The following is a 27,787-nucleotide window of genomic DNA, read 5'->3' as shown; positions in this document are numbered from 1 at the left end:
GACTCCGCACTCATTTTACCGGCATTATCATCTTTTCATTTAGACGCTAAATAACCTGAGATGTAGATAAAATGTCGTAAAATAAGCTATTAAAAAATTGTTGAACCCACACAACTGTGTTATGTGATATTACAAAATTGATACAAAAGTGTTAAAGATTGAAAATAAATGATACGTTACTTTCTGTCCTGCATTTCATTTCCTGTTACTTTGCGCGTAGAATGGAAAACGAAGATAGCAAGCGTTCCGGTATTACATCATTACAAATACGACATTGCTTTTATCGGCACGCGTGCCACATAAAGGCAATTACGCACAACTTTCGACGTAGTAACAATCTGTTTATAATGCTAGGATGGCTTGAAAGTCTTTATGCAGTATGTTTTATGTATTTGATCAATGTCTATGAGAGTCATGATGTGAGACTTCTTGCTATTTGATGATTTCATTTTCTGTGATGTGTTTGCTTCAATTTGCATGACACGTTTCGTTGCTGAGACTGAGGTTTCTTTTTGTTTACTATTGGCATATATCATCTTGTTCGTAAGATGTTTTGACGAGAAAACACTATGGCATTAATTGAATGCACCAGCACTTTCCCAATAAAACCTTTTTTCTGGTCATTAGATATTTTTTGAGAACGCTGAAGTCTACATTCCACTTTACCACAATGAGTACTTATATTTCGGTCAGGAAAATTGTTTGGCCTGAAGACGTTTTTCATGTTTTTGTACAATGCCTGATATTCTTCACTTCGTTTTGCAGCAATCCCCCAATTTGCGACATCAGAAAGCGACAGAATACGCTGACCAGCGAGCGTCCACGTCCAGTGATCAGGGGGTAAGTAAATTTTTCATATATACATGAATTGACGTGGAATATGCGTATAGTTTGGGAGAATCATTTAGAATTCACCTGCGGCAGAAGGGCAGAAGAGACCAAGGACGTCCATGTAAACGATGGAGAGATCAATTTAATTAATATTGAATAATATTTCAGTCTTTTGAACTGTAAATTTTAACATTTTATAAAAACTCAGTACAATTATAATAGGCCATATTACTATAATATTTCATGTAAGCACAATACTTGAAGCCGGAAGAGCCAAAGGCCAAAGCCATACTGTTGATGATATTGATGATGAGTAATGATTTCAAGGGCAAACCTCTTTGGAGATATATTTGAAAAAGGATACATTTAATGCCGTAATCATTACAACAAGAGGTGCAATTTTAAGACATATATTTGCCTTATAAAAAAAACTGCATGAATAATTTTTAGTTGTATGGGGTTATTTCTATCGATGTCATAAATTGTAACGAACTACTACTTCACATACGGTATAAATAACGAATACGTGGATTTCGTAATACTTCGAAAAATTACCTCCACAAAGGCCAAATACACAGCTTTAAGCAGAGTCATATCAGTGATCAATAAAACTAGTTGAGATTACTTGCTCAAAACCCAGCAGCAATCAACTGGAGCTTGTGATAGAGGATGATTAAGTTCTATCTAAACAAATCGATTTGAGCCAAGCAAGAAAGCAGGTTAGAACTCATCTGAGTGCAATAGAAGCGTTATATTCCTTCGCTCTAGAATATTCCAAGAGGAAAGTTCAGAATAACATACAGGATTTGGAATTGAACGGGTAACATCAGCTTCTTGTCCATTCGAATGACGTGAATATGTTAAGAGAAAATCCACAAAATATTACGAAAAACACGGAAATTTTACTTGAAGCAAGTAAAGCGATAGGTGTGGAAGTAAATCCCGAAAAGACAAGGGGAATGAATACGTATCGTGACCAGAATATTGCACGAAATGGAAATATAAAAGTTGGAGATTTATTCTCCGAAAAAGGTGGAAAATTTCAAATATCTTAGAGAAAATAACAAATTTAAATGACACTCGAGAGGAAATAAAACACAGAATAAATTATAGGAAATGTTTGTTATTATTCGGTTCAGCAGCTTTTGTCATCTCGTCTGAGTCTAAAAAATCTGAAAGTTAGCATTTATAAACCATATGTATTATTTTAATGTACCGAAGTACATATGATATTTCCATGCAGATATTCTGCGTCATCATGCGATGTAAGATTAATGGAAAGGAGAAAAATTCTCTCCGGCGTCGGGATTTGAACCCGGGTTTTCAGCTCTACGTGCTGATGCTTGATCCACTAAGCCACACCGGATACCACCGCGTCAGATTAAGCGCCAACTTTTGGGTTTCCTCTAGTAGCCGTCCTCTGCACTACGTCATAGAGTCTATGAACGTAGGACCGAAGTCCACACATGTGTTGAGGTGAACTTTTCTCCGTTCCATTACTTTTACATCGAATGATGACGCAGAATATCTGCATGGAAATATCATATGCACTTCGGTACATTAAAATAATATATATGATATGCGTAAATCACTTCGTGATTTAAGACGGCGCTTATTCCGTCGGATCCCGGCCAACTGGTCACTCATAACGAGTGCACCTCAACACATGTGTGGACTTCGGTCCTACGTTCATAGACTTTATGACGTAGTGCAGAGGGCAGCCACTAGAAGGAACCCAAGAGTTGGAGCTTAATCTGAGACGATTCTCTCCGACGTCGGTGTGGTATCCGGTGTGGTTTATTGGATAAAGCATCAGCACGTAGAGCTGAAAACCTGGGTTCAAATCCCGGCGCCGGAGAGAATTTTTCTCCTTTCCATTACTCTTACATCGTATTTATAAACCAGTTATGTTACCAGCTGTTCTGTATGATTGTCAGACTTGGACTCTCGCTTAGAGAGAGAAACAGAGATTAAGGGTGTTTGGGAATAAGGGTTTAGGAAAATATTTGAGGCTAAGAGGGATGAAGTTGCAGGAGAATACAGGAAGTTACAACGCAGAACTGCACGCATTGTATTTTCACCTGACTTAAATAGCAACATTAAATCTAGTCGTGTGAGATGGGCAGGTCATGTAGCACGTATGGGCGAATCCACAAATGCATACAGAGTGTTAGTTGTGAGATCGGAGTGGAAAAGACCTTCCTATCTTATTTATGAATGCTTTGATGTGGCCTATTACGACCTAGTCTTCGAAGACGGCATTTAGTATTCATCCTGGATGTATATGTTATATGCGTAGATGTAAGGATTTCTTGACAGTTTGTCAGACGAACATGGCAGTAGCCTACATTGTTTCCTTGGTTTGTTCTTATTAGCATTAGTGATAAATCAATAAGTACTGCTGGTAATTACCGACGCAGTACTATGTTTTTAACATTAATTTTAATAGTTTTTTTTCCTTTTCTAGGTTAAATTACATCGATCAAAAGGAGAAACAAACTTACTCGAAGATGTAAGTAACTATATATGTATTCAAGCAGTATTATATTATAAAGCTTAGAGGCTCTTCCTTAATATTAGTACCACTGGCTCCCATACCAAATGGGTCTATTGAAAGAAAAAATTTCAAAATTATTTTCATTTTAGAACACGGGTGTTGATACTGGTTTCGGACTATATGCCTTACTTGAAAAATCTCAATTTTTTTTTCAGTCTCCACAATGGATACAATGAGTAATTGTCTCATTTTTTAAATATATGAAAGAAACCAAGGTGTAAATTCTAGATAAGATTAAAAAATATTAATTTTATAGAGAAATGACAATTTTTCCATTGATTCTTTTAATTTTGGAATAATTTCAGCACGTGTTTTGCTTTCTCCATCCTCGATATTTCTTGATAAGATCGTTGAATGTGGAATAATAGAATGTATATCCACCTTACCATAAATATCTCTAACGTGAATCATTGTCTGTTATTAAGCATCTCTTAATATAGCCTACATTATGGTAAAAATGTTAAGGGAAGAGAACGTGTAGATTTGGTTTATTTTTATTAAATAATGTGACTGATAAGTTATAGATTGTATTAGTATTAGTGTTTTTGTATTAGTATTACGGTCTTACTAATAAACCGTGTGTAGTTTCTAAACTAGGCGTATGCAGAATTGAGACAGAAAACGTTACTAATAACCCTTGCATAAGCGATGGGTGTATAAACATGCTGTAAGTATACAATGGGAATTCCTTTTCAGTAGTTATATACACGAAAACCCCTTGATTAAGCGTTGTATATAGAGAAAAATTGGCCGCCCCTCTAACAGCTGTTCGTGTCGACAGTCATTTAATGATGATGGTTGCCTTGTAACCACAGAAGAACAAACCAAAGAACACAGAATAATAGGAATAATATTGCTGTAGCTTGTACTCTTTGACCAAAATATAGTGTGGTAATCGATCAGAGCTAGTTGTACTATCGATACTTAACACGGCACACTAGAGCGCTCTACCGGATTCAATAGAGAACCTCAGATGTTCTATTACTTTCGTAATGAAGTAATGACGTAGCTGTGTAACAGCTATACTGTTATACACGACGTATGTAGTGAATATTAGTAAGGAATTTACACACGACTTATAAACGAGCTACTCATTGCTTTTTTTTATTTTAGTTGGTTATTTAACGACGCTGTATCAACTACTAGGTTATTTAGCGTCGATGAGATTGGTGATGTCGAGATGATATTTGGCGAGATGAGGCCGAGGATTCGCCATAGACTACCTTGTATTCACATTACGTTTGGGGAAAAGATCGGAAAAAACCCAACCAGGTAATCGGCCCAAGCGGGGATCGAATCCGCGCCCGAACGCAACTTCAGACCGGCAGGCAAGCGCGTTAACCGACTGAGCCACGCCGGTGGCGCTGCTCATTGTATCAGACAGTTAAACGTCTGCATATAGAGTCTTTATTAATAAGACCGTTAGTGTTTAATTATTTAACCTGGTAGATATATGACCGCCAGGCCTTCTCTGCCCCTGCCTCTGCTTTTGAATAAATTTGAGACGCATGACAAAATCTCTGTTATTTTATTGCAATCACATATTATTTACTAAGCTTCATTAAATACTTTCATTACTGATGTAATAAGTTCGACAAGATGGATACTGAATAACATCATAAATAGCATAAAGTATTATTTCATTTAAACTTATTGTGTTATTTAAAAAATAAATTTTCTTGTTAAATTGTTCAATTTTACTTTCTAATTTTCGTGCTCTGTGAAATAAAACAAAGAATCCTATCAAAAGCCGATCGATTACACCTCAAACCACATTTATAGGTACCAATAATAATAATAATATTAATAATAATATAATAATAATAAAATAATAAAAATAGTATACTACTACTACTACTACTACTACTACTACTACTACTACTACTACTACTACTACTACTACTACTACTACTACTACTACTGATAATAATAATAATAATAATAATAATAATAATAATAATAATAATAATGATCATTTATTTTAGCTGGACGTAAGGTCTTCTCTTCTACTGATCCAGCAAAAAGACGGTGGTGGTGGTGGTGGTGGTGGTGGTGGTGGTGGTGGTGGTAACATTAATAAACTGTGCCACCTTTTTAATTCTCATTTGCCTGGTGCTCGTTATTTATGAGTTATTCAATTTTATCTGGAGACAGAAATTTGAAATATGACACTGTTTCGTCGGAAATCACTATTGCCTCGTTTTCAACCAAATTTTCAAGGCCTTCGTCCTGTTCCCCTGTTTTTCTTTACAATGCACTATATCCCTTTGCTGTCGTCTTTAGAGTCATTAACATCATTTGTAGTTTGTGCAGGTTACAGCAATACAGTATATAGAGGAATGAATTTCCTTTTTCTTCAATTTTATTTGAACAGAAGTACTTAGAGATAGTCTGACTTATAAATTTTAAGCAATTTATAATTGAAAAATATTAATAATAATAATATAATAATAATAATAATAATAACAATAATAATAATAATAATAATAATAACAAACTTTTTACAATACTGAATTTGAAGATTCTTATATTGAACAATAAATTATAATTGTTATTTATGCAACTATCGGATAATATTGATGTTTATGGCATGATGAATATTTTTTTGTCGCACGAACGATAAAGAGCGCTGCAATTTTCATGAGTTTCATAATAAGATTATCTAAGAGTTTGATACAACACTTTAAGGCATTCTATCATTATGAATTGTGGGAAAAAATTATTAAAGAAGTTCAATTCGGAATCCACAAATGACAAATTGTATTCATATGTTCTTATCGATTATTTGTGCTTGGCATTGACTTTGAGTAAAAAGTAATGTAGGTTACGTTATAAATGATCCTTTATATTGTTAATATAGATTCTCGTCCACAACCGAGGAGTAAGGGTTAGCGTGTCTGACCGCGAAATCATATGGCCCAGTTTCGATTCCCGGTAGAGGCAAATTACCTCGTTGATATTTTTTCCGTTTTTTTTTTCTTTAACCGAATATGAGCAAATACTAGCTAGCTTTCAGTGCGAGGCACCGCACATGTTGATAAAGCGTCGTAAAATAAGGTACTAAAAATCCCTGAACCACAGATCCGTTTTATGTGATATTCCAAAGTGATACAAAATTGTTAAAGATTGGACATAAAAGATACGTTACCTTCTGTCCTGCATTTAATTTCTTGTTACTTCCCGTGTAGAATGCATAACCAAGACACCAAACATTCCGATATTACATTATAGCATATAGCCTACGACATTGCTTTTATCGGCACGCGTGCCACAATAAGCCAGTTACGCACAATTTTCGACGTAGTAACAATCTGTTTATAATGCTAGGATGGCATAAAAGTCTTTATGCAGTATGTTTCATGTATTTGATTAATGTCTATGAGAGTCAAAATATGACATTTCTTACGATTTGATAATTTAATTTTCTATGATTGCATGACACTTTTTGTTGCTGTGACTGACGTTTCTTTTTGTTTACTATTAGGCATATATCTTCTTGTTCGTGAGATGTTTTGACGAGAAAACACTATGGCATTAATTGAGGGCACCAGCACTTTTCCAAAAAAAATTGTTTCTTGTCATTAGACATTTTTTGAATTTGGAGTGGAAGGGTAACCATCAGCTTCTTGTCTATTGGAAAGACGTGAATATGTTAAGAGAAAATCCACAAGGGATTAGGGAAAACAAGAAAATGTTTACTTGAAGCAAGTAAAGCGATTGGTTTGGAAGTATATCCATGAAAGACAAAGGATATGATTATGTTTCGTGACCAGAATATTGTACAAAATGGAAAATAAAGCTTGGAAATTTATATTCTGAAGAGGAGGAAAATTTCAAATATCTTGAATGAACAGTAAAAAATATAAATGACACTCGAGGGGAAATAAAACGCAGAAGAAATGTTGGAAGTGCTTGTTATTATTCGGTTGAGCAGCTTTTGTCATCTAGTCTGCGGTTAAAAAATCTGAAGGCTAGAATTTATAGACGAGTTATATTACCGGTTGTTCTGTATGGTTGTGAGACTTGAACTCTCACTTAGAGAGAGAAACAGAGATTAAGGGTGTTTGGGAATAAGGTTATTAGGAAAATATTTGGGGCTAAGAGGGGTGAAGTTACAGGAGAATGGAGAAAGTTACACAACGCAGAACTGCACGCATTGAATTCTTCACCTGACATAATTAGGAACATTAAATCCAGACGTTTGAGATGGGTATGGCATGTAGCACGTATGGGCGAATCCAGAAATGCATATAGAGTGTTAGTTGTGAGACCGGAGGGGAAAACACCTTTTGGGAATCCGAGTCACAGATGAGAGGATAATATGAAAATGTATTGTGATGTTGGAGACTTGATTAACATTGCACAGGATAGGGACAGATGGCTGGCTTATATGAGGGCGGCAATGCAGCTGCGGATTCCTTGAAAGCCATTTGTAAGTACCGTAAACTGGGGTTACTTTGAACACAGAGGAAACTCTGACCATTTTTTTTTTTCAGAAAATCATATTTAGGTTTCTACATGTTGCATTTGTTATAGATGGAGGTAAATTATCATAAAATCATTCTCATACCAAATTTACCTCCATCTATAACAAGTGCAGCATGTAGAAGCCTAAATGTGATTTTCTGAAAAAAATGGTCAAAGTTTTCTCTGTGTTCAAAGTAACCCCAGTTTACGGTAATAACAATAAAACTGACAATGATAATGGTATATACGTAGGCTACATACATAAATACATACATACGTACATACATACATGCATACCTGCATGCATACATACTTATATACATATATATATATAGATACATACATACATACATACATACATACATACATACATACATACATACATACATACATACATGCATACAAACATACATGTTCTGACTCCGGGCAGGTCTTTCACTGCAATCCCAGCATTCCACAATCTTTCGTATTTTCTCCCTTCCTCTTAGCCTTCGCATAATGATCCATATATTTTAATATCGTCTATCATCTGAAATCTTCATTTGCCCCGAACTCTTTTCCCGTTTCCCATTCCCCATTCCTTCCTTCAGTAGCCAGTTTTTTTTTTCATCCAGTGATTCAACCAATTCCTTTTTCTCTTTCTGATCAGTATCAGTATCAGTCTGTCTTCACCCACTTTTTCCAACACAACTTCATTTCTTATTCTGTCTACACACTTCACACTCTTCATTCTTGTAGATATTCAAATTTCAAACAAATGCTTCTATTTGTTTCTTAATCGTAATGTCCATGTTTCTGCCCCATACAATACCACACTCCACACAAAGCCCTTCACTAGTTTCTTAATAATAATAATAATAATAATAATAATAATAATAATAATAATAATAATACTTACAACTTACAAAATCGAATCTCCTCGAAGAGGATATAACAGGTCATGCACTCTCTGTGATGGGGAGCCATAAGCTGATATGTATGCAAGTTTGCGTCTTTACATGAGAAGGTTTTGGAAGTTACGCAAGCTCCGAAAAACCTCTTCGTGCTGCTAAAAATTTTCAGATTTAGAGTGTGTTTATGAATTATTTCTTAAACAAACCGCAAATAATAATAATAGATCAATTTTATCATTCATTTTTGTTTAAAAAAATGTTCAATACCATATCCAGTTTTGACAGGGAATGCCTTTTTCAAACATATGGTTAAACGTGCTTGTTCAATTTTACATGAGTGAAGACATGGCTGTTTGTTAAACTACTTACGTCTCTATTATCAAAGTAGAAACAATATACTATGCATTATGTGTTTTTTAATTAAATAATATATTCCAAACCAACAATAGGAAAAGTTCAAGATATAGCTCACTTTAATCAGCTTCTGATGTGGACTGAATCCTAGTAAAACTGTGTGCGTCATGCTTGGAGCAAGAAAGTGTAATTTCGAAGTGCGGGATGTTTGATATGGACAAGTCGGAGTCACAGTCTGAACTGAAAGCTTCAATACAAAAGCGTTTCACACGGAAATAATATTTGATCCTATAGACAATTGGGGAAAATAGCAAAATAGAGTATTGCTTCCTACCTTATTTATGAATGCTTTGATGTGGCCTATTACGACCTGGTCTTCGAAGAAGGCATTTATTATTCATCCTGGATGTATATGTTATATGCGTACATCTAAGGATTTCTCGACAGTTTGTCAGAAGAACATGGCAGTAGCCTACATTGTTTCCTTGGTTTGTTCTTATTAGCATTAGTGATTAATCAATAAGTACTGCTGGCAATTACCGACGCAGTACTATGTTTTTAACATTAATTTTAATAGTTTTTATTTTTCCTTTTCTAGATTCATCTTCACCGCACAAAAGCGGAGACGAACCTGTTGGAAGAAGTAAGTAACTATATATATGTATTCAAGTAGTAGTATATTATAAAGCTTAGAGGCTCTTCCTTAATATTAGTACCACTGGCTCCCATACCAAATGGGTATATTGAAAGAAAAATTTTCAAAATTGTTTTCATTTTAGAACACGGGTGTTGATACCGGTTTCGGACTATATGCCTTACTTGAAAAATATCAATTTTTTTCAGTCTCTACAATGAGTGCAATGAGTAATTGTCTCTTTTTTTTAAATATATGAAAGAAACCAAGGTGTATATTCTAGATAAGATTAAAAGATATTAATTTTATAAAGAAATGACAATTTTTCCATTGATTCTTTTAATTTTGGAATAATTTCAGCACGTATTTTGCTTTCTCCATCCTCGATATTTCTTGATAAGATCGTTGAATGTGGAATAATAGAATGTACTTCCACCTTACCATAAATATATCTAACGTCAATCATTGTCTGTTATTAAGCATCTCTTAAATAGCCTACATTATGGTAAAAATGTTAAGGGAAGAGATCATGTAGATTTGGGTTATTTTTATTAAACGATGTGACTGATACAGATTGTCTGCTTTTGAATAAATTTGAGTCGCATCACAAAATCTCTGTTATTTATAAACAATCACATATTTACTAAGCTTCATTAAATATCTTCATTACTGATGTAACAAGTGCGACAAGATGGATGTTGAATAACATAATACATAATATAAGGTATTACTTGATTTAAAGAATTGTGTTATTTAAAAATTAAATTTTATTGTTGCATTGTTCAATATTACTTTCTAATTTTCGTGATCTGTGGAATAAAACAAAGAATCTGACTAATAGCCGTTCGATTATGCGTAAAACAAATTTATAGTGCCCAATAACAACAATAAATAATAATAATAATAATAATAATAATTTATTTTAGCTAGCAGTGTTAATGCCGTAGCCCAGGTATGCTCATTCTCTGACTCCCGATTACGTTCTGTAAGCGCAACCTTCGAATGTAGAGCGTGCTGTTCCCCGTTCGAAGCTCGACGGATGACTGCGGAAGGCAGTTCAATTACTTAGTGAACGCACGAACAGTGCGGGACAATGACACAGTCAAAACCTTCTGTAAGCAAACGATCATTCCGTACAGTGTGGGAGGAAGACTATTTTTGTTGTGAAAACGTAAAGTGTTTACTATGTTGTAAGGTATTGTCAGGAATACTACTGAGCAACATAAAACATTATACGCTCTGCCATCCAGAACATGCCGAAGTGACAGGGAAGCTGTTTTCTGTAATATGTAGGCCTATTCATATATCAACATTATTATTATTATTATTATTATTATTATTATTATTATTATTATTATTATTATTATTATTGTTATTGTTATTACTACTACAACTATTGTTATTGTGGTGATTTTATTCCAATAGAAATATATGTTATGATAAAATAATTTTTCAGGGGTCCAACGTGCAATAAAGTTTCAAAAATTGAAAGCACTTCATGATAGGCCAAACATTGAAGAGAGTCGAACAGTTCAGAGTCTTTGTTTAGGAGCAAGTTATGTAGTATGTTGGGAATTAGCTAAGGCACTAAAAAGCCTTCACGGATGGTGAACTTCTAAAGAGATGTATGGTGCCTGAACAAAATATAGTTAATTACATCTCTGTACTGGAACAGCACAAATGTGAATTCACAGAACATAGATTTAATGATTTTAGACGTACGGAAAGTGATATTAATCTTTTTGTTAATATTTCATAGTAAATTTAGTACAATCTGTGAGAGTGCAGTTCCACGACGAGTTAATTGATCTACAAAGTAACGCAGAATTATTCTGAACTAAATGCAGAGAATATGACTTGCCAAGCATAGAAGTGTTAAAAAATGAACAAAACGCAATATCCCAAGATGAGCTTATTCGCTGTCACTCGAAATATGTGTGCAAACAATTATTTTCGAGAATGAAGGTTGCTAAATCCAAAAATCCAAACGTAGATCCCGATTAACAGATGAGAATCTTTTGTGCATTGCAGTAAATTAGTTGGAAATAGATTTCCGATTACTTGCAGAAAAGAATACACATGTTGAATGTGGAATATGAAAATAACATTATTCATGATATAATAGTATCATAACTGTATAAAATATAATAAATAATGTAATAACTGAATATTGCAGTGTATACTCTTTCCTTTTTCAAATTCAGTTTCTTATCCGTATTTGTAAGACAGTGAGAGCTATGCCACGGTCGGTGCTGCAATATAGTTGCGGAGCCCAGTCCGTACGCTGTGTGTGTTATGCAGTGCAGCATCATCCGTGTAATCGGCGCTTTTACAATTTTGAGCATACCTGCCGTAGGTCTTCTCTTCCACTCAACGAACAAAAAGTAAAATAGTAATAGTAATAATAATAATAATAATACATTATAAAAATAATAATAGAAATAATAATAATAATAAAATAATAACAGTACTAAATCTGTGCTTCCTTTTTAATTCTCTTTGGCTGGTGCTCGTTGTTTATGAATTATTCAATTTTATCTTGAGACAGAAATTTGAAGTATGATACTTTTTAGCCCGGTAATCACTTTTGCCTCGCTTTCAACCAAATTTTCAAGCCCTTCGTCCAGTTCCAATGTTTTTCTTTACAACGCAATATATGCCTATGCTGTCGTGTTTAGGGATATTAATATCATTTGTATTTTGTATTGGTTACTGCAATATAATTATAGCGGAATGATTTTCCTTTTTCTTCAACTTTATTTGAACCGAAATACTTAGAGATAGTCTGAGTTGTAAATTTTAAGCAAATTGTAATTGAAAAATATAAATATCAATAACAAACACTTTACGTTACTCAATTTGAAGATTCTTATATTGAACAATAAAATATAATAGTTATTTATGCAACAAATGGGTAATCTTGATGTTTATGGCATGATGAATGTTTGTCGCACGAACGATAATGAGTGCTACAATATTCATGAATTTCATAATAAGATTATCTACGAGTTGATACAATACATTTAAGGCATTTTAGCATTATAAATTGTGGGAAAAAACATATGAAAGATATTCTATTCGGGATCCATAGCTGACAAATTGAAATAATATATTGTTATCGATTAGTTACACCTCGCTTTTACATGCAGCAAAGAGTAATGGACGACCTTGTAGGTTACATCACAAATGTTCCTTTATTTTGTTAATGTAGATTCTCGTCCACAACCGCGGAGTAACGGTTAGCGTGTCTGGCCACGAAATCAGGTGGTCCAGTTTCGACTTCCGGTCGAGGCAAGTTACTTCGTTGAGTTTATTTTCCGGTGTTTTCCCTCAACCGAATATGAGCAAATGCTGGGTAACTTTGGGTGCGAGACTCCGCACTCATTTTATCGTCATTATCATATTTTCATTCAGACGCTAAATAACCTGAGATGTTGATAAAGCGTCGTAAAATAAGCTACTAAAAATTGTCGGACCCACAGAACTGTGTTATGTGATATTACAAAATTTATACAAAAGTGTTAAAGATTGAAAATAAATGTTACGTTACTTTCTGTCCTGCAATTCATTTCCTGTTACTTTGCGCGTAGAATGGAAAACGAAGATAGCAAGCGTTCCGGTATTACATTATAGCAAATACGACATTGCTTTTATCGGCACGCGTGCCACATAAAGGCAATTACGCACAACTTTCGACGTAGTAACAATCTGTTTATAATGCTAGGATGGCTTGAAAGTCTTTATGCAGTATGTTTTATGTATTTGATCAATGTCTGTGAGAGTCATGATGTGAGACTTCTTGCTATTTGATGATTTCATTTTCTGTGATGTGTTTGCTTCAATTTGCATGACACGTTTCGTTGCTGAGACTGAGGTTTCTTTTTGTTTACTATTGGCATATATCATCTTGTTCGTAAGATGTTTTGACGAGAAAACACTATGGCATTAATTGAATGCACCAGCACTTTCCCAATAAAACCTTTTTTCTGGTCATTAGATATTTTTTGAGAACGCTGAAGTCTACATTCCACTTTACCACAATGAGTACTTATATTTCGGTCAGGAAAATTGTTTGGCCTGAAGACGTTTTTCATGTTTTTGTACAATGCCTGATATTCTTCACTTCGTTTTGCAGCAATCCCCCAATTTGCGACATCAGAAAGCGACAGAATACGCTGACCAGCGAGCGTCCACGTCCAGTGATCAGGGGGTAAGTAAATTTTTCATATATACATGAATTGACGTGGAATATGCGTATAGTTTGGGAGAATCATTTAGAATTCACCTGCGGCAGAAGGGCAGAAGAGACCAAGGACGTCCATGTAAACGATGGAGAGATCAATTTAATTAATATTGAATAATATTTCAGTCTTTTGAACTGTAAATTTTAACATTTTATAAAAACTCAGTACAATTATAATAGGCCATATTACTATAATATTTCATGTAAGCACAATACTTGAAGCCGGAAGAGCCAAAGGCCAAAGCCATGCTGTTGATGATATTGATGATGAGTAATGATTTCAAGGGCAAACCTCTTTGGAGATATATTTGAAAAAAGATACATTTAAAGCCGTAATCATTACAACAAGAGGTGCAATTTTAAGACATATATTTGCCTTATAAAAAAAACTGCATGAATAATTTTTAGTTGTATGGGGTTATTTCTATCGATGTCATAAATTGTAACGAACTACTACTTCACATACGGTATAAATAACGAAATCGTGGATTTCGTAATACTTCGAAAAATTACCTCCACAAAGGCCAAATACACAGCTTTAAGCAGAGTCATATCAGTGATCAATAAAACTAGTTGAGATTACTTGCTCAAAACCCCGCTACTGCAATCAACTGGAGCTTGTGATAAAGGATGATTAAGTTCTATCTAAACAAATCGATGTGCGCCACGAAAAAGGCAGATTAGAATTCATCTGAGTGCAATAGAAGCGTTATATTCCTTCGCTCTAGAATATTCCAAGAGGAAAGTTCAGAATAACATACAGGATTTGGAATTGAACGGGTAACATCAGCTTCTTGTCCATTCGAATGACGTGAATATGTTAAGAGAAAATCCACAAAATATTACGAAAAACACGGAAATTTTACTTGAAGCAAGTAAAGCGATAGGTGTGGAAGTAAATCCCGAAAAGACAAGGGGAATGAATACGTATCGTGACCAGAATATTGCACGAAATGGAAATATAAAAGTTGGAGATTTATTCTCCGAAAAAGGTGGAAAATTTCAAATATCTTAGAGAAAATAACAAATTTAAATGACACTCGAGAGGAAATAAAACACAGAATAAATTATAGGAAATGTTTGTTATTATTCGGTTCAGCAGCTTTTGTCATCTCGTCTGAGTCTAAAAAATCTGAAAGTTAGCATTTATAAACCATATGTATTATTTTAATGTACCGAAGTACATATGATATTTCCATGCAGATATTCTGCGTCATCATGCGATGTAAGATTAATGGAAAGGAGAAAAATTCTCTCCGGCGTCGGGATTTGAACCCGGGTTTTCAGCTCTACGTGCTGATGCTTGATCCACTAAGCCACACCGGATACCACCGCGTCAGATTAAGCGCCAACTTTTGGGTTTCCTCTAGTAGCCGTCCTCTGCACTACGTCATAGAGTCTATGAACGTAGGACCGAAGTCCACACATGTGTTGAGGTGAACTTTTCTCCGTTCCATTACTTTTACATCGAATGATGACGCAGAATATCTGCATGGAAATATCATATGCACTTCGGTACATTAAAATAATATATATGATATGCGTAAATCAATTCGTGATTTAAGACGACGCTTATTCCGTCGGATCCCGGCCAACTAGTCACTCATAACGAGTGCACCTCAACACATGTGTGGACTTCGGTCCTACGTTCATAGACTTTATGACGTAGTGCAGAGGGCGGCCACTAGAGGGAACCCAAGAGTTGGAGCTTAATCTGAGACGATTCTCTCCGACGTCGGTGTGGTGTCCGGTGTGGTTTATTGGATAAAGCATCAGCACGTAGAGCTGAAAACCTGGGTTCAAATCCCGGCGCCGGAGAGAATTTTTCTCCTTTCCATTACTCTTACATCGTATTTATAAACCAGTTATGTTACCAGCTGTTCTGTATGATTGTCAGACTTGGACTCTCGCTTAGAGAGAGAAACAGAGATTAAGGGTGTTTGGGAATAAGGGTTTAGGAAAATATTTGAGGCTAAGAGGGATGAAGTTGCAGGAGAATACAGGAAGTTACAACGCAGAACTGCACGCATTGTATTTTCACCTGACTTAAATAGCAACATTAAATCTAGTCGTGTGAGATGGGCAGGTCATGTAGCACGTATGGGCGAATCCACAAATGCATACAGAGTGTTAGTTGTGAGATCGGAGTGGAAAAGACCTTCCTATCTTATTTATGAATGCTTTGATGTGGCCTATTACGACCTAGTCTTCGAAGACGGCATTTAGTATTCATCCTGGATGTATATGTTATATGCGTAGATGTAAGGATTTCTTGACAGTTTGTCAGACGAACATGGCAGTAGCCTACATTGTTTCCTTGGTTTGTTCTTATTAGCATTAGTGATAAATCAATAAGTACTGCTGGTAATTACCGACGCAGTACTATGTTTTTAACATTAATTTTAATAGTTTTTTTTCCTTTTCTAGGTTAAATTACATCGATCAAAAGGAGAAACAAACTTACTCGAAGATGTAAGTAACTATATATGTATTCAAGCAGTATTATATTATAAAGCTTAGAGGCTCTTCCTTAATATTAGTACCACTGGCTCCCATACCAAATGGGTCTATTGAAAGAAAAAATTTCAAAATTATTTTCATTTTAGAACACGGGTGTTGATACTGGTTTCGGATTATATGCCTTACTTGAAAAATCTCAATTTTTTTTTCAGTCTCCACAATGGATACAATGAGTAATTGTCTCATTTTTTAAATATATGAAAGAAACCAAGGTGTAAATTCTAGATAAGATTAAAAAATATTAATTTTATAAAGAAATGACAATTTTTCCATTGATTCTTTTAATTTTGGAATAATTTCAGCACGTGTTTTGCTTTCTCCATCCTCGATATTTCTTGATAAGATCGTTGAATGTGGAATAATAGAATGTATATCCACCTTACCATAAATATCTCTAACGTGAATCATTGTCTGTTATTAAGCATCTCTTAATATAGCCTACATTATGGTAAAAATGTTAAGGGAAGAGAACGTGTAGATTTGGTTTATTTTTATTAAATAATGTGACTGATAAGTTATAGATTGTATTAGTATTAGTGTTTTTGTATTAGTATTACGGTCTTACTAATAAACCGTGTGTAGTTTCTAAACTAGGCGTATGCAGAATTGAGACAGAAAACGTTACTAATAACCCTTGCATAAGCGATGGGTGTATAAACATGCTGTAAGTATACAATGGGAATTCCTTTTCAGTAGTTATATACACGAAAACCCCTTGATTAAGCGTTGTATATAGAGAAAAATTGGCCGCCCCTCTAACAGCTGTTCGTGTCGACAGTCATTTAATGATGATGGTTGCCTTGTAACCACAGAAGAACAAACCAAAGAACACAGAATAATAGGAATAATATTGCTGTAGCTTGTACTCTTTGACCAAAATATAGTGTGGTAATCGATCAGAGCTAGTTGTACTATCGATACTTAACACGGCACACTAGAGCGCTCTACCGGATTCAATAGAGAACCTCAGATGTTCTATTACTTTCGTAATGAAGTAATGACGTAGCTGTGTAACAGCTATACTGTTATACACGACGTATGTAGTGAATATTAGTAAGGAATTTACACACGACTTATAAACGAGCTACTCATTGCTTTTTTTTATTTTAGTTGGTTATTTAACGACGCTGTATCAACTACTAGGTTATTTAGCGTCGATGAGATTGGTGATGTCGAGATGATATTTGGCGAGATGAGGCCGAGGATTCGCCATAGACTACCTTGTATTCACATTACGTTTGGGGAAAAGATCGGAAAAAACCCAACCAGGTAATCGGCCCAAGCGGGGATCGAATCCGCGCCCGAACGCAACTTCAGACCGGCAGGCAAGCGCGTTAACCGACTGAGCCACGCCGGTGGCGCTGCTCATTGTATCAGACAGTTAAACGTCTGCATATAGAGTCTTTATTAATAAGACCGTTAGTGTTTAATTATTTAACCTGGTAGATATATGACCGCCAGGCCTTCTCTGCCCCTGCCTCTGCTTTTGAATAAATTTGAGACGCATGACAAAATCTCTGTTATTTTATTGCAATCACATATTATTTACTAAGCTTCATTAAATACTTTCATTACTGATGTAATAAGTTCGACAAGATGGATACTGAATAACATCATAAATAGCATAAAGTATTATTTCATTTAAACTTATTGTGTTATTTAAAAAATAAATTTTCTTGTTAAATTGTTCAATTTTACTTTCTAATTTTCGTGCTCTGTGAAATAAAACAAAGAATCCTATCAAAAGCCGATCGATTACACCTCAAACCACATTTATAGGTACCAATAATAATAATAATATTAATAATAATATAATAATAATAAAATAATAAAAATAGTATACTACTACTACTACTACTACTACTACTACTACTACTACTACTACTACTACTACTACTACTACTGATAATAATAATAATAATAATAATAATAATAATAATAATAATAATAATAATAATGATCATTTATTTTAGCTGGACGTAAGGTCTTCTCTTCTACTGATCCAGCAAAAAGACGGTGGTGGTGGTGGTGGTGGTGGTGGTGGTGGTGGTGGTGGTGGTGGTAACATTAATAAACTGTGCCACCTTTTTAATTCTCATTTGCCTGGTGCTCGTTATTTATGAGTTATTCAATTTTATCTGGAGACAGAAATTTGAAATATGACAATGTTTTGTCTGAAATCACTTTTGCCTCGTTTTCAACCAAATTTTCAAGGCCTTCGTCCTGTTCCCCTGTTTTTCTTTACAATGCACTATATCCCTTTGCTGTCGTCTTTAGAGTCATTAACATCATTTGTAGTTTGTGCAGGTTACAGCAGTATATAGGGGAATGAATTTCCTTTTTCTTCAATTTTATTTGAACAGAAGTACTTAGAGATAGTCTGACTTATAAATTTTAAGCAATTTATAATTGAAAAATATTAATAATAATAATATAATAATAATAATAATAATAATAATAATAATAATAATAATAATAATAACAATAATAATAATAATAATAATAATAATAATAACAAACTTTTTACAATACTGAATTTGAAGATTCTTATATTGAACAATAAATTATAATTGTTATTTATGCAACTATCGGATAATATTGATGTTTATGGCATGATGAATATTTTTTTGTCGCACGAACGATAAAGAGCGCTGCAATTTTCATGAGTTTCATAATAAGATTATCTAAGAGTTTGATACAACACTTTAAGGCATTCTATCATTATGAATTGTGGGAAAAAATTATTAAAGAAGTTCAATTCGGAATCCACAAATGACAAATTGTATTCATATGTTCTTATCGATTATTTGTGCTTGGCATTGACTTTGAGTAAAAAGTAATGTAGGTTACGTTATAAATGATCCTTTATATTGTTAATATAGATTCTCGTCCACAACCGAGGAGTAAGGGTTAGCGTGTCTGACCGCGAAATCATATGGCCCAGTTTCGATTCCCGGTAGAGGCAAATTACCTCGTTGATATTTTTTCCGTTTTTTTTTCTTTAACCGAATATGAGCAAATACTAGCTAGCTTTCAGTGCGAGGCACCGCACATGTTGATAAAGCGTCGTAAAATAAGGTACTAAAAATCCCTGAACCACAGATCCGTTTTATGTGATATTCCAAAGTGATACAAAATTGTTAAAGATTGGACATAAAAGATACGTTACCTTCTGTCCTGCATTTAATTTCTTGTTACTTCCCGTGTAGAATGCATAACCAAGACACCAAACATTCCGATATTACATTATAGCATATAGCCTACGACATTGCTTTTATCGGCACGCGTGCCACAATAAGCCAGTTACGCACAATTTTCGACGTAGTAACAATCTGTTTATAATGCTAGGATGGCATAAAAGTCTTTATGCAGTATGTTTCATGTATTTGATTAATGTCTATGAGAGTCAAAATATGACATTTCTTACGATTTGATAATTTAATTTTCTATGATTGCATGACACTTTTTGTTGCTGTGACTGACGTTTCTTTTTGTTTACTATTAGGCATATATCTTCTTGTTCGTGAGATGTTTTGACGAGAAAACACTATGGCATTAATTGAGGGCACCAGCACTTTTCCAAAAAAAATTGTTTCTTGTCATTAGACATTTTTTGAATTTGGAGTGGAAGGGTAACCATCAGCTTCTTGTCTATTGGAAAGACGTGAATATGTTAAGAGAAAATCCACAAGGGATTAGGGAAAACAAGAAAATGTTTACTTGAAGCAAGTAAAGCGATTGGTTTGGAAGTATATCCATGAAAGACAAAGGATATGATTATGTTTCGTGACCAGAATATTGTACAAAATGGAAAATAAAGCTTGGAAATTTATATTCTGAAGAGGAGGAAAATTTCAAATATCTTGAATGAACAGTAAAAAATATAAATGACACTCGAGGGGAAATAAAACGCAGAAGAAATGTTGGAAGTGCTTGTTATTATTCGGTTGAGCAGCTTTTGTCATCTAGTCTGCGGTTAAAAAATCTGAAGGCTAGAATTTATAGACGAGTTATATTACCGGTTGTTCTGTATGGTTGTGAGACTTGAACTCTCACTTAGAGAGAGAAACAGAGATTAAGGGTGTTTGGGAATAAGGTTATTAGGAAAATATTTGGGGCTAAGAGGGGTGAAGTTACAGGAGAATGGAGAAAGTTACACAACGCAGAACTGCACGCATTGAATTCTTCACCTGACATAATTAGGAACATTAAATCCAGACGTTTGAGATGGGTATGGCATGTAGCACGTATGGGCGAATCCAGAAATGCATATAGAGTGTTAGTTGTGAGACCGGAGGGGAAAACACCTTTTGGGAATCCGAGTCACAGATGAGAGGATAATATGAAAATGTATTGTGATGTTGGAGACTTGATTAACATTGCACAGGATAGGGACAGATGGCTGGCTTATATGAGGGCGGCAATGCAGCTGCGGATTCCTTGAAAGCCATTTGTAAGTACCGTAAACTGGGGTTACTTTGAACACAGAGGAAACTCTGACCATTTTTTTTTTTCAGAAAATCATATTTAGGTTTCTACATGTTGCATTTGTTATAGATGGAGGTAAATTATCATAAAATCATTCTCATACCAAATTTACCTCCATCTATAACAAGTGCAGCATGTAGAAGCCTAAATGTGATTTTCTGAAAAAAATGGTCAAAGTTTTCTCTGTGTTCAAAGTAACCCCAGTTTACGGTAATAACAATAAAACTGACAATGATAATGGTATATACGTAGGCTACATACATAAATACATACATACGTACATACATACATGCATACCTGCATGCATACATACTTATATACATATATATATATATAGATACATACATACATACATACATACATACATACATACATACATACATACATACATACATACATACATACATACATACATACATACATACATACATACATACATACATGCATACATACATACATGTTCTGACTCCGGGCAGGTCTTTCACTGCAATCCCAGCATTCCACAATCTTTCGTATTTTCTCCCTTCCTCTTAGCCTTCGCATAATGATCCATATATTTTAATATCGTCTATCATCTGAAATCTTCATTTGCCCCGAACTCTTTTCCCGTTTCCCATTCCCCATTCCTTCCTTCAGTAGCCAGTTTTTTTTTTCATCCAGTGATTCAACCAATTCCTTTTTCTCTTTCTGATCAGTATCAGTATCAGTCTGTCTTCACCCACTTTTTCCAACACAACTTCATTTCTTATTCTGTCTACACACTTCACACTCTTCATTCTTGTAGATATTCAAATTTCAAACAAATGCTTCTATTTGTTTCTTAATCGTAATGTCCATGTTTCTGCCCCATACAATACCACACTCCACACAAAGCCCTTCACTAGTTTCTTAATAATAATAATAATAATAATAATAATAATAATAATAATAATAATAATAATAATAATAATACTTACAACTTACAAAATCGAATCTCCTCGAAGAGGATATAACAGGTCATGCACTCTCTGTGATGGGGAGCCATAAGCTGATATGTATGCAAGTTTGCGTCTTTACATGAGAAGGTTTTGGAAGTTACGCAAGCTCCGAAAAACCTCTTCGTGCTGCTAAAAATTTTCAGATTTAGAGTGTGTTTATGAATTATTTCTTAAACAAACCGCAAATAATAATAATAGATCAATTTTATCATTCATTTTTGTTTAAAAAAATGTTCAATACCATATCCAGTTTTGACAGGGAATGCCTTTTTCAAACATATGGTTAAACGTGCTTGTTCAATTTTACATGAGTGAAGACATGGCTGTTTGTTAAACTACTTACGTCTCTATTATCAAAGTAGAAACAATATACTATGCATTATGTGTTTTTTAATTAAATAATATATTCCAAACCAACAATAGGAAAAGTTCAAGATATAGCTCACTTTAATCAGCTTCTGATGTGGACTGAATCCTAGTAAAACTGTGTGCGTCATGCTTGGAGCAAGAAAGTGTAATTTCGAAGTGCGGGATGTTTGATATGGACAAGTCGGAGTCACAGTCTGAACTGAAAGCTTCAATACAAAAGCGTTTCACACGGAAATAATATTTGATCCTATAGACAATTGGGGAAAATAGCAAAATAGAGTATTGCTTCCTACCTTATTTATGAATGCTTTGATGTGGCCTATTACGACCTGGTCTTCGAAGAAGGCATTTATTATTCATCCTGGATGTATATGTTATATGCGTACATCTAAGGATTTCTCGACAGTTTGTCAGAAGAACATGGCAGTAGCCTACATTGTTTCCTTGGTTTGTTCTTATTAGCATTAGTGATTAATCAATAAGTACTGCTGGCAATTACCGACGCAGTACTATGTTTTTAACATTAATTTTAATAGTTTTTATTTTTCCTTTTCTAGATTCATCTTCACCGCACAAAAGCGGAGACGAACCTGTTGGAAGAAGTAAGTAACTATATATATGTATTCAAGTAGTAGTATATTATAAAGCTTAGAGGCTCTTCCTTAATATTAGTACCACTGGCTCCCATACCAAATGGGTATATTGAAAGAAAAATTTTCAAAATTGTTTTCATTTTAGAACACGGGTGTTGATACCGGTTTCGGACTATATGCCTTACTTGAAAAATATCAATTTTTTTCAGTCTCTACAATGAGTGCAATGAGTAATTGTCTCTTTTTTTTAAATATATGAAAGAAACCAAGGTGTATATTCTAGATAAGATTAAAAGATATTAATTTTATAAAGAAATGACAATTTTTCCATTGATTCTTTTAATTTTGGAATAATTTCAGCACGTATTTTGCTTTCTCCATCCTCGATATTTCTTGATAAGATCGTTGAATGTGGAATAATAGAATGTACTTCCACCTTACCATAAATATATCTAACGTCAATCATTGTCTGTTATTAAGCATCTCTTAAATAGCCTACATTATGGTAAAAATGTTAAGGGAAGAGATCATGTAGATTTGGGTTATTTTTATTAAACGATGTGACTGATACAGATTGTCTGCTTTTGAATAAATTTGAGTCGCATCACAAAATCTCTGTTATTTATAAACAATCACATATTTACTAAGCTTCATTAAATATCTTCATTACTGATGTAACAAGTGCGACAAGATGGATGTTGAATAACATAATACATAATATAAGGTATTACTTGATTTAAAGAATTGTGTTATTTAAAAATTAAATTTTATTGTTGCATTGTTCAATATTACTTTCTAATTTTCGTGATCTGTGGAATAAAACAAAGAATCTGACTAATAGCCGTTCGATTATGCGTAAAACAAATTTATAGTGCCCAATAACAACAATAAATAATAATAATAATAATAATAATAATTTATTTTAGCTAGCAGTGTTAATGCCGTAGCCCAGGTATGCTCATTCTCTGACTCCCGATTACGTTCTGTAAGCGCAACCTTCGAATGTAGAGCGTGCTGTTCCCCGTTCGAAGCTCGACGGATGACTGCGGAAGGCAGTTCAATTACTTAGTGAACGCACGAACAGTGCGGGACAATGACACAGTCAAAACCTTCTGTAAGCAAACGATCATTCCGTACAGTGTGGGAGGAAGACTATTTTTGTTGTGAAAACGTAAAGTGTTTACTATGTTGTAAGGTATTGTCAGGAATACTACTGAGCAACATAAAACATTATACGCTCTGCCATCCAGAACATGCCGAAGTGACAGGGAAGCTGTTTTCTGTAATATGTAGGCCTATTCATATATCAACATTATTATTATTATTATTATTATTATTATTATTATTATTATTATTATTATTATTATTATTATTGTTATTGTTATTACTACTACAACTATTGTTATTGTGGTGATTTTATTCCAATAGAAATATATGTTATGATAAAATAATTTTTCAGGGGTCCAACGTGCAATAAAGTTTCAAAAATTGAAAGCACTTCATGATAGGCCAAACATTGAAGAGAGTCGAACAGTTCAGAGTCTTTGTTTAGGAGCAAGTTATGTAGTATGTTGGGAATTAGCTAAGGCACTAAAAAGCCTTCACGGATGGTGAACTTCTAAAGAGATGTATGGTGCCTGAACAAAATATAGTTAATTACATCTCTGTACTGGAACAGCACAAATGTGAATTCACAGAACATAGATTTAATGATTTTAGACGTACGGAAAGTGATATTAATCTTTTTGTTAATATTTCATAGTAAATTTAGTACAATCTGTGAGAGTGCAGTTCCACGACGAGTTAATTGATCTACAAAGTAACGCAGAATTATTCTGAACTAAATGCAGAGAATATGACTTGCCAAGCATAGAAGTGTTAAAAAATGAACAAAACGCAATATCCCAAGATGAGCTTATTCGCTGTCACTCGAAATATGTGTGCAAACAATTATTTTCGAGAATGAAGGTTGCTAAATCCAAAAATCCAAACGTAGATCCCGATTAACAGATGAGAATCTTTTGTGCATTGCAGTAAATTAGTTGGAAATAGATTTCCGATTACTTGCAGAAAAGAATACACATGTTGAATGTGGAATATGAAAATAACATTATTCATGATATAATAGTATCATAACTGTATAAAATATAATAAATAATGTAATAACTGAATATTGCAGTGTATACTCTTTCCTTTTTCAAATTCAGTTTCTTATCCGTATTTGTAAGACAGTGAGAGCTATGCCACGGTCGGTGCTGCAATATAGTTGCGGAGCCCAGTCCGTACGCTGTGTGTGTTATGCAGTGCAGCATCATCCGTGTAATCGGCGCTTTTACAATTTTGAGCATACCTGCCGTAGGTCTTCTCTTCCACTCAACGAACAAAAAGTAAAATAGTAATAGTAATAATAATAATAATAATACATTATAAAAATAATAATAGAAATAATAATAATAATAAAATAATAACAGTACTAAATCTGTGCTTCCTTTTTAATTCTCTTTGGCTGGTGCTCGTTGTTTATGAATTATTCAATTTTATCTTGAGACAGAAATTTGAAGTATGATACTTTTTAGCCCGGTAATCACTTTTGCCTCGCTTTCAACCAAATTTTCAAGCCCTTCGTCCAGTTCCAATGTTTTTCTTTACAACGCAATATATGCCTATGCTGTCGTGTTTAGGGATATTAATATCATTTGTATTTTGTATTGGTTACTGCAATATAATTATAGCGGAATGATTTTCCTTTTTCTTCAACTTTATTTGAACCGAAATACTTAGAGATAGTCTGAGTTGTAAATTTTAAGCAAATTGTAATTGAAAAATATAAATATCAATAACAAACACTTTACGTTACTCAATTTGAAGATTCTTATATTGAACAATAAAATATAATAGTTATTTATGCAACAAATGGGTAATCTTGATGTTTATGGCATGATGAATGTTTGTCGCACGAACGATAATGAGTGCTACAATATTCATGAATTTCATAATAAGATTATCTACGAGTTGATACAATACATTTAAGGCATTTTAGCATTATAAATTGTGGGAAAAAACATATGAAAGATATTCTATTCGGGATCCATAGCTGACAAATTGAAATAATATATTGTTATCGATTAGTTACACCTCGCTTTTACATGCAGCAAAGAGTAATGGACGACCTTGTAGGTTACATCACAAATGTTCCTTTATTTTGTTAATGTAGATTCTCGTCCACAACCGCGGAGTAACGGTTAGCGTGTCTGGCCACGAAATCAGGTGGTCCAGTTTCGACTTCCGGTCGAGGCAAGTTACTTCGTTGAGTTTATTTTCCGGTGTTTTCCCTCAACCGAATATGAGCAAATGCTGGGTAACTTTGGGTGCGAGACTCCGCACTCATTTTATCGTCATTATCATATTTTCATTCAGACGCTAAATAACCTGAGATGTTGATAAAGCGTCGTAAAATAAGCTACTAAAAATTGTCGGACCCACAGAACTGTGTTATGTGATATTACAAAATTTATACAAAAGTGTTAAAGATTGAAAATAAATGTTACGTTACTTTCTGTCCTGCAATTCATTTCCTGTTACTTTGCGCGTAGAATGGAAAACGAAGATAGCAAGCGTTCCGGTATTACATTATAGCAAATACGACATTGCTTTTATCGGCACGCGTGCCACATAAAGGCAATTACGCACAACTTTCGACGTAGTAACAATCTGTTTATAATGCTAGGATGGCTTGAAAGTCTTTATGCAGTATGTTTTATGTATTTGATCAATGTCTGTGAGAGTCATGATGTGAGACTTCTTGCTATTTGATGATTTCATTTTCTGTGATGTGTTTGCTTCAATTTGCATGACACGTTTCGTTGCTGAGACTGAGGTTTCTTTTTGTTTACTATTGGCATATATCATCTTGTTCGTAAGATGTTTTGACGAGAAAACACTATGGCATTAATTGAATGCACCAGCACTTTCCCAATAAAACCTTTTTTCTGGTCATTAGATATTTTTTGAGAACGCTGAAGTCTACATTCCACTTTACCACAATGAGTACTTATATTTCGGTCAGGAAAATTGTTTGGCCTGAAGACGTTTTTCATGTTTTTGTACAATGCCTGATATTCTTCACTTCGTTTTGCAGCAATCCCCCAATTTGCGACATCAGAAAGCGACAGAATACGCTGACCAGCGAGCGTCCACGTCCAGTGATCAGGGGGTAAGTAAATTTTTCATATATACATGAATTGACGTGGAATATGCGTATAGTTTGGGAGAATCATTTAGAATTCACCTGCGGCAGAAGGGCAGAAGAGACCAAGGACGTCCATGTAAACGATGGAGAGATCAATTTTAATTAATATTGAATAATATTTCAGTCTTTTGAACTGTAAATTTTAACATTTTATAAAAACTCAGTACAATTATAATAGGCCATATTACTATAATATTTCATGTAAGCACAATACTTGAAGCCGGAAGAGCCAAAGGCCAAAGCCATACTGTTGATGATATTGATGATGAGTAATGATTTCAAGGGCAAACCTCTTTGGAGATATATTTGAAAAAAGATACATTTAATGCCGTAATCATTACAACAAGAGGTGCAATTTTAAGACATATATTTGCCTTATAAAAAAAACTGCATGAATAATTTTTAGTTGTATGGGGTTATTTCTATCGATGTCATAAATTGTAACGAACTAGTACTTCACATACGGTATAAATAACGAAATCGTGGATTTCGTAATACTTCGAAAAATTACCTCCACAAAGGCCAAATACACAGCTTTAAGCAGAGTCATATCAGTGATCAATAAAACTAGTTGAGATTACTTGCTCAAAACCCCGCTACTGCAATCAACTG

General features: G+C 34.2%; 1 protein-coding gene across 1 annotated transcript in view; it reads left to right on the top strand.

The window, feature by feature from the left end:
- LOC138693958 (uncharacterized) overlaps positions 1–27,139 on the top strand; it is a gene marked incomplete at its 3' end in the record, with an annotated part of 43,976 nt that extends 16,837 nt beyond the window's left edge. Inside the window, exons 3-9 of the mRNA XM_069817689.1 lie at positions 766–840; positions 3,299–3,343; positions 9,701–9,745; positions 13,872–13,946; positions 16,407–16,451; positions 22,891–22,935; positions 27,065–27,139. Of these exons, the coding sequence (XP_069673790.1) occupies positions 766–840; positions 3,299–3,343; positions 9,701–9,745; positions 13,872–13,946; positions 16,407–16,451; positions 22,891–22,935; positions 27,065–27,139 (405 nt within the window). The remainder of the gene's footprint in view (positions 1–765; positions 841–3,298; positions 3,344–9,700; positions 9,746–13,871; positions 13,947–16,406; positions 16,452–22,890; positions 22,936–27,064) is intronic.
- Positions 27,140–27,787: the final 648 nt, after the last annotated feature.

The sequence above is a fragment of the Periplaneta americana genome, unplaced genomic scaffold, assembly GCF_040183065.1.
Source record: "Periplaneta americana isolate PAMFEO1 unplaced genomic scaffold, P.americana_PAMFEO1_priV1 scaffold_26, whole genome shotgun sequence".
Classification (NCBI taxonomy): Eukaryota; Metazoa; Arthropoda; class Insecta; order Blattodea; family Blattidae; genus Periplaneta; species Periplaneta americana.
Note: the sequence above shows the minus strand (reverse complement) of the source record. Positions and strands in the feature narration are given on the sequence as shown.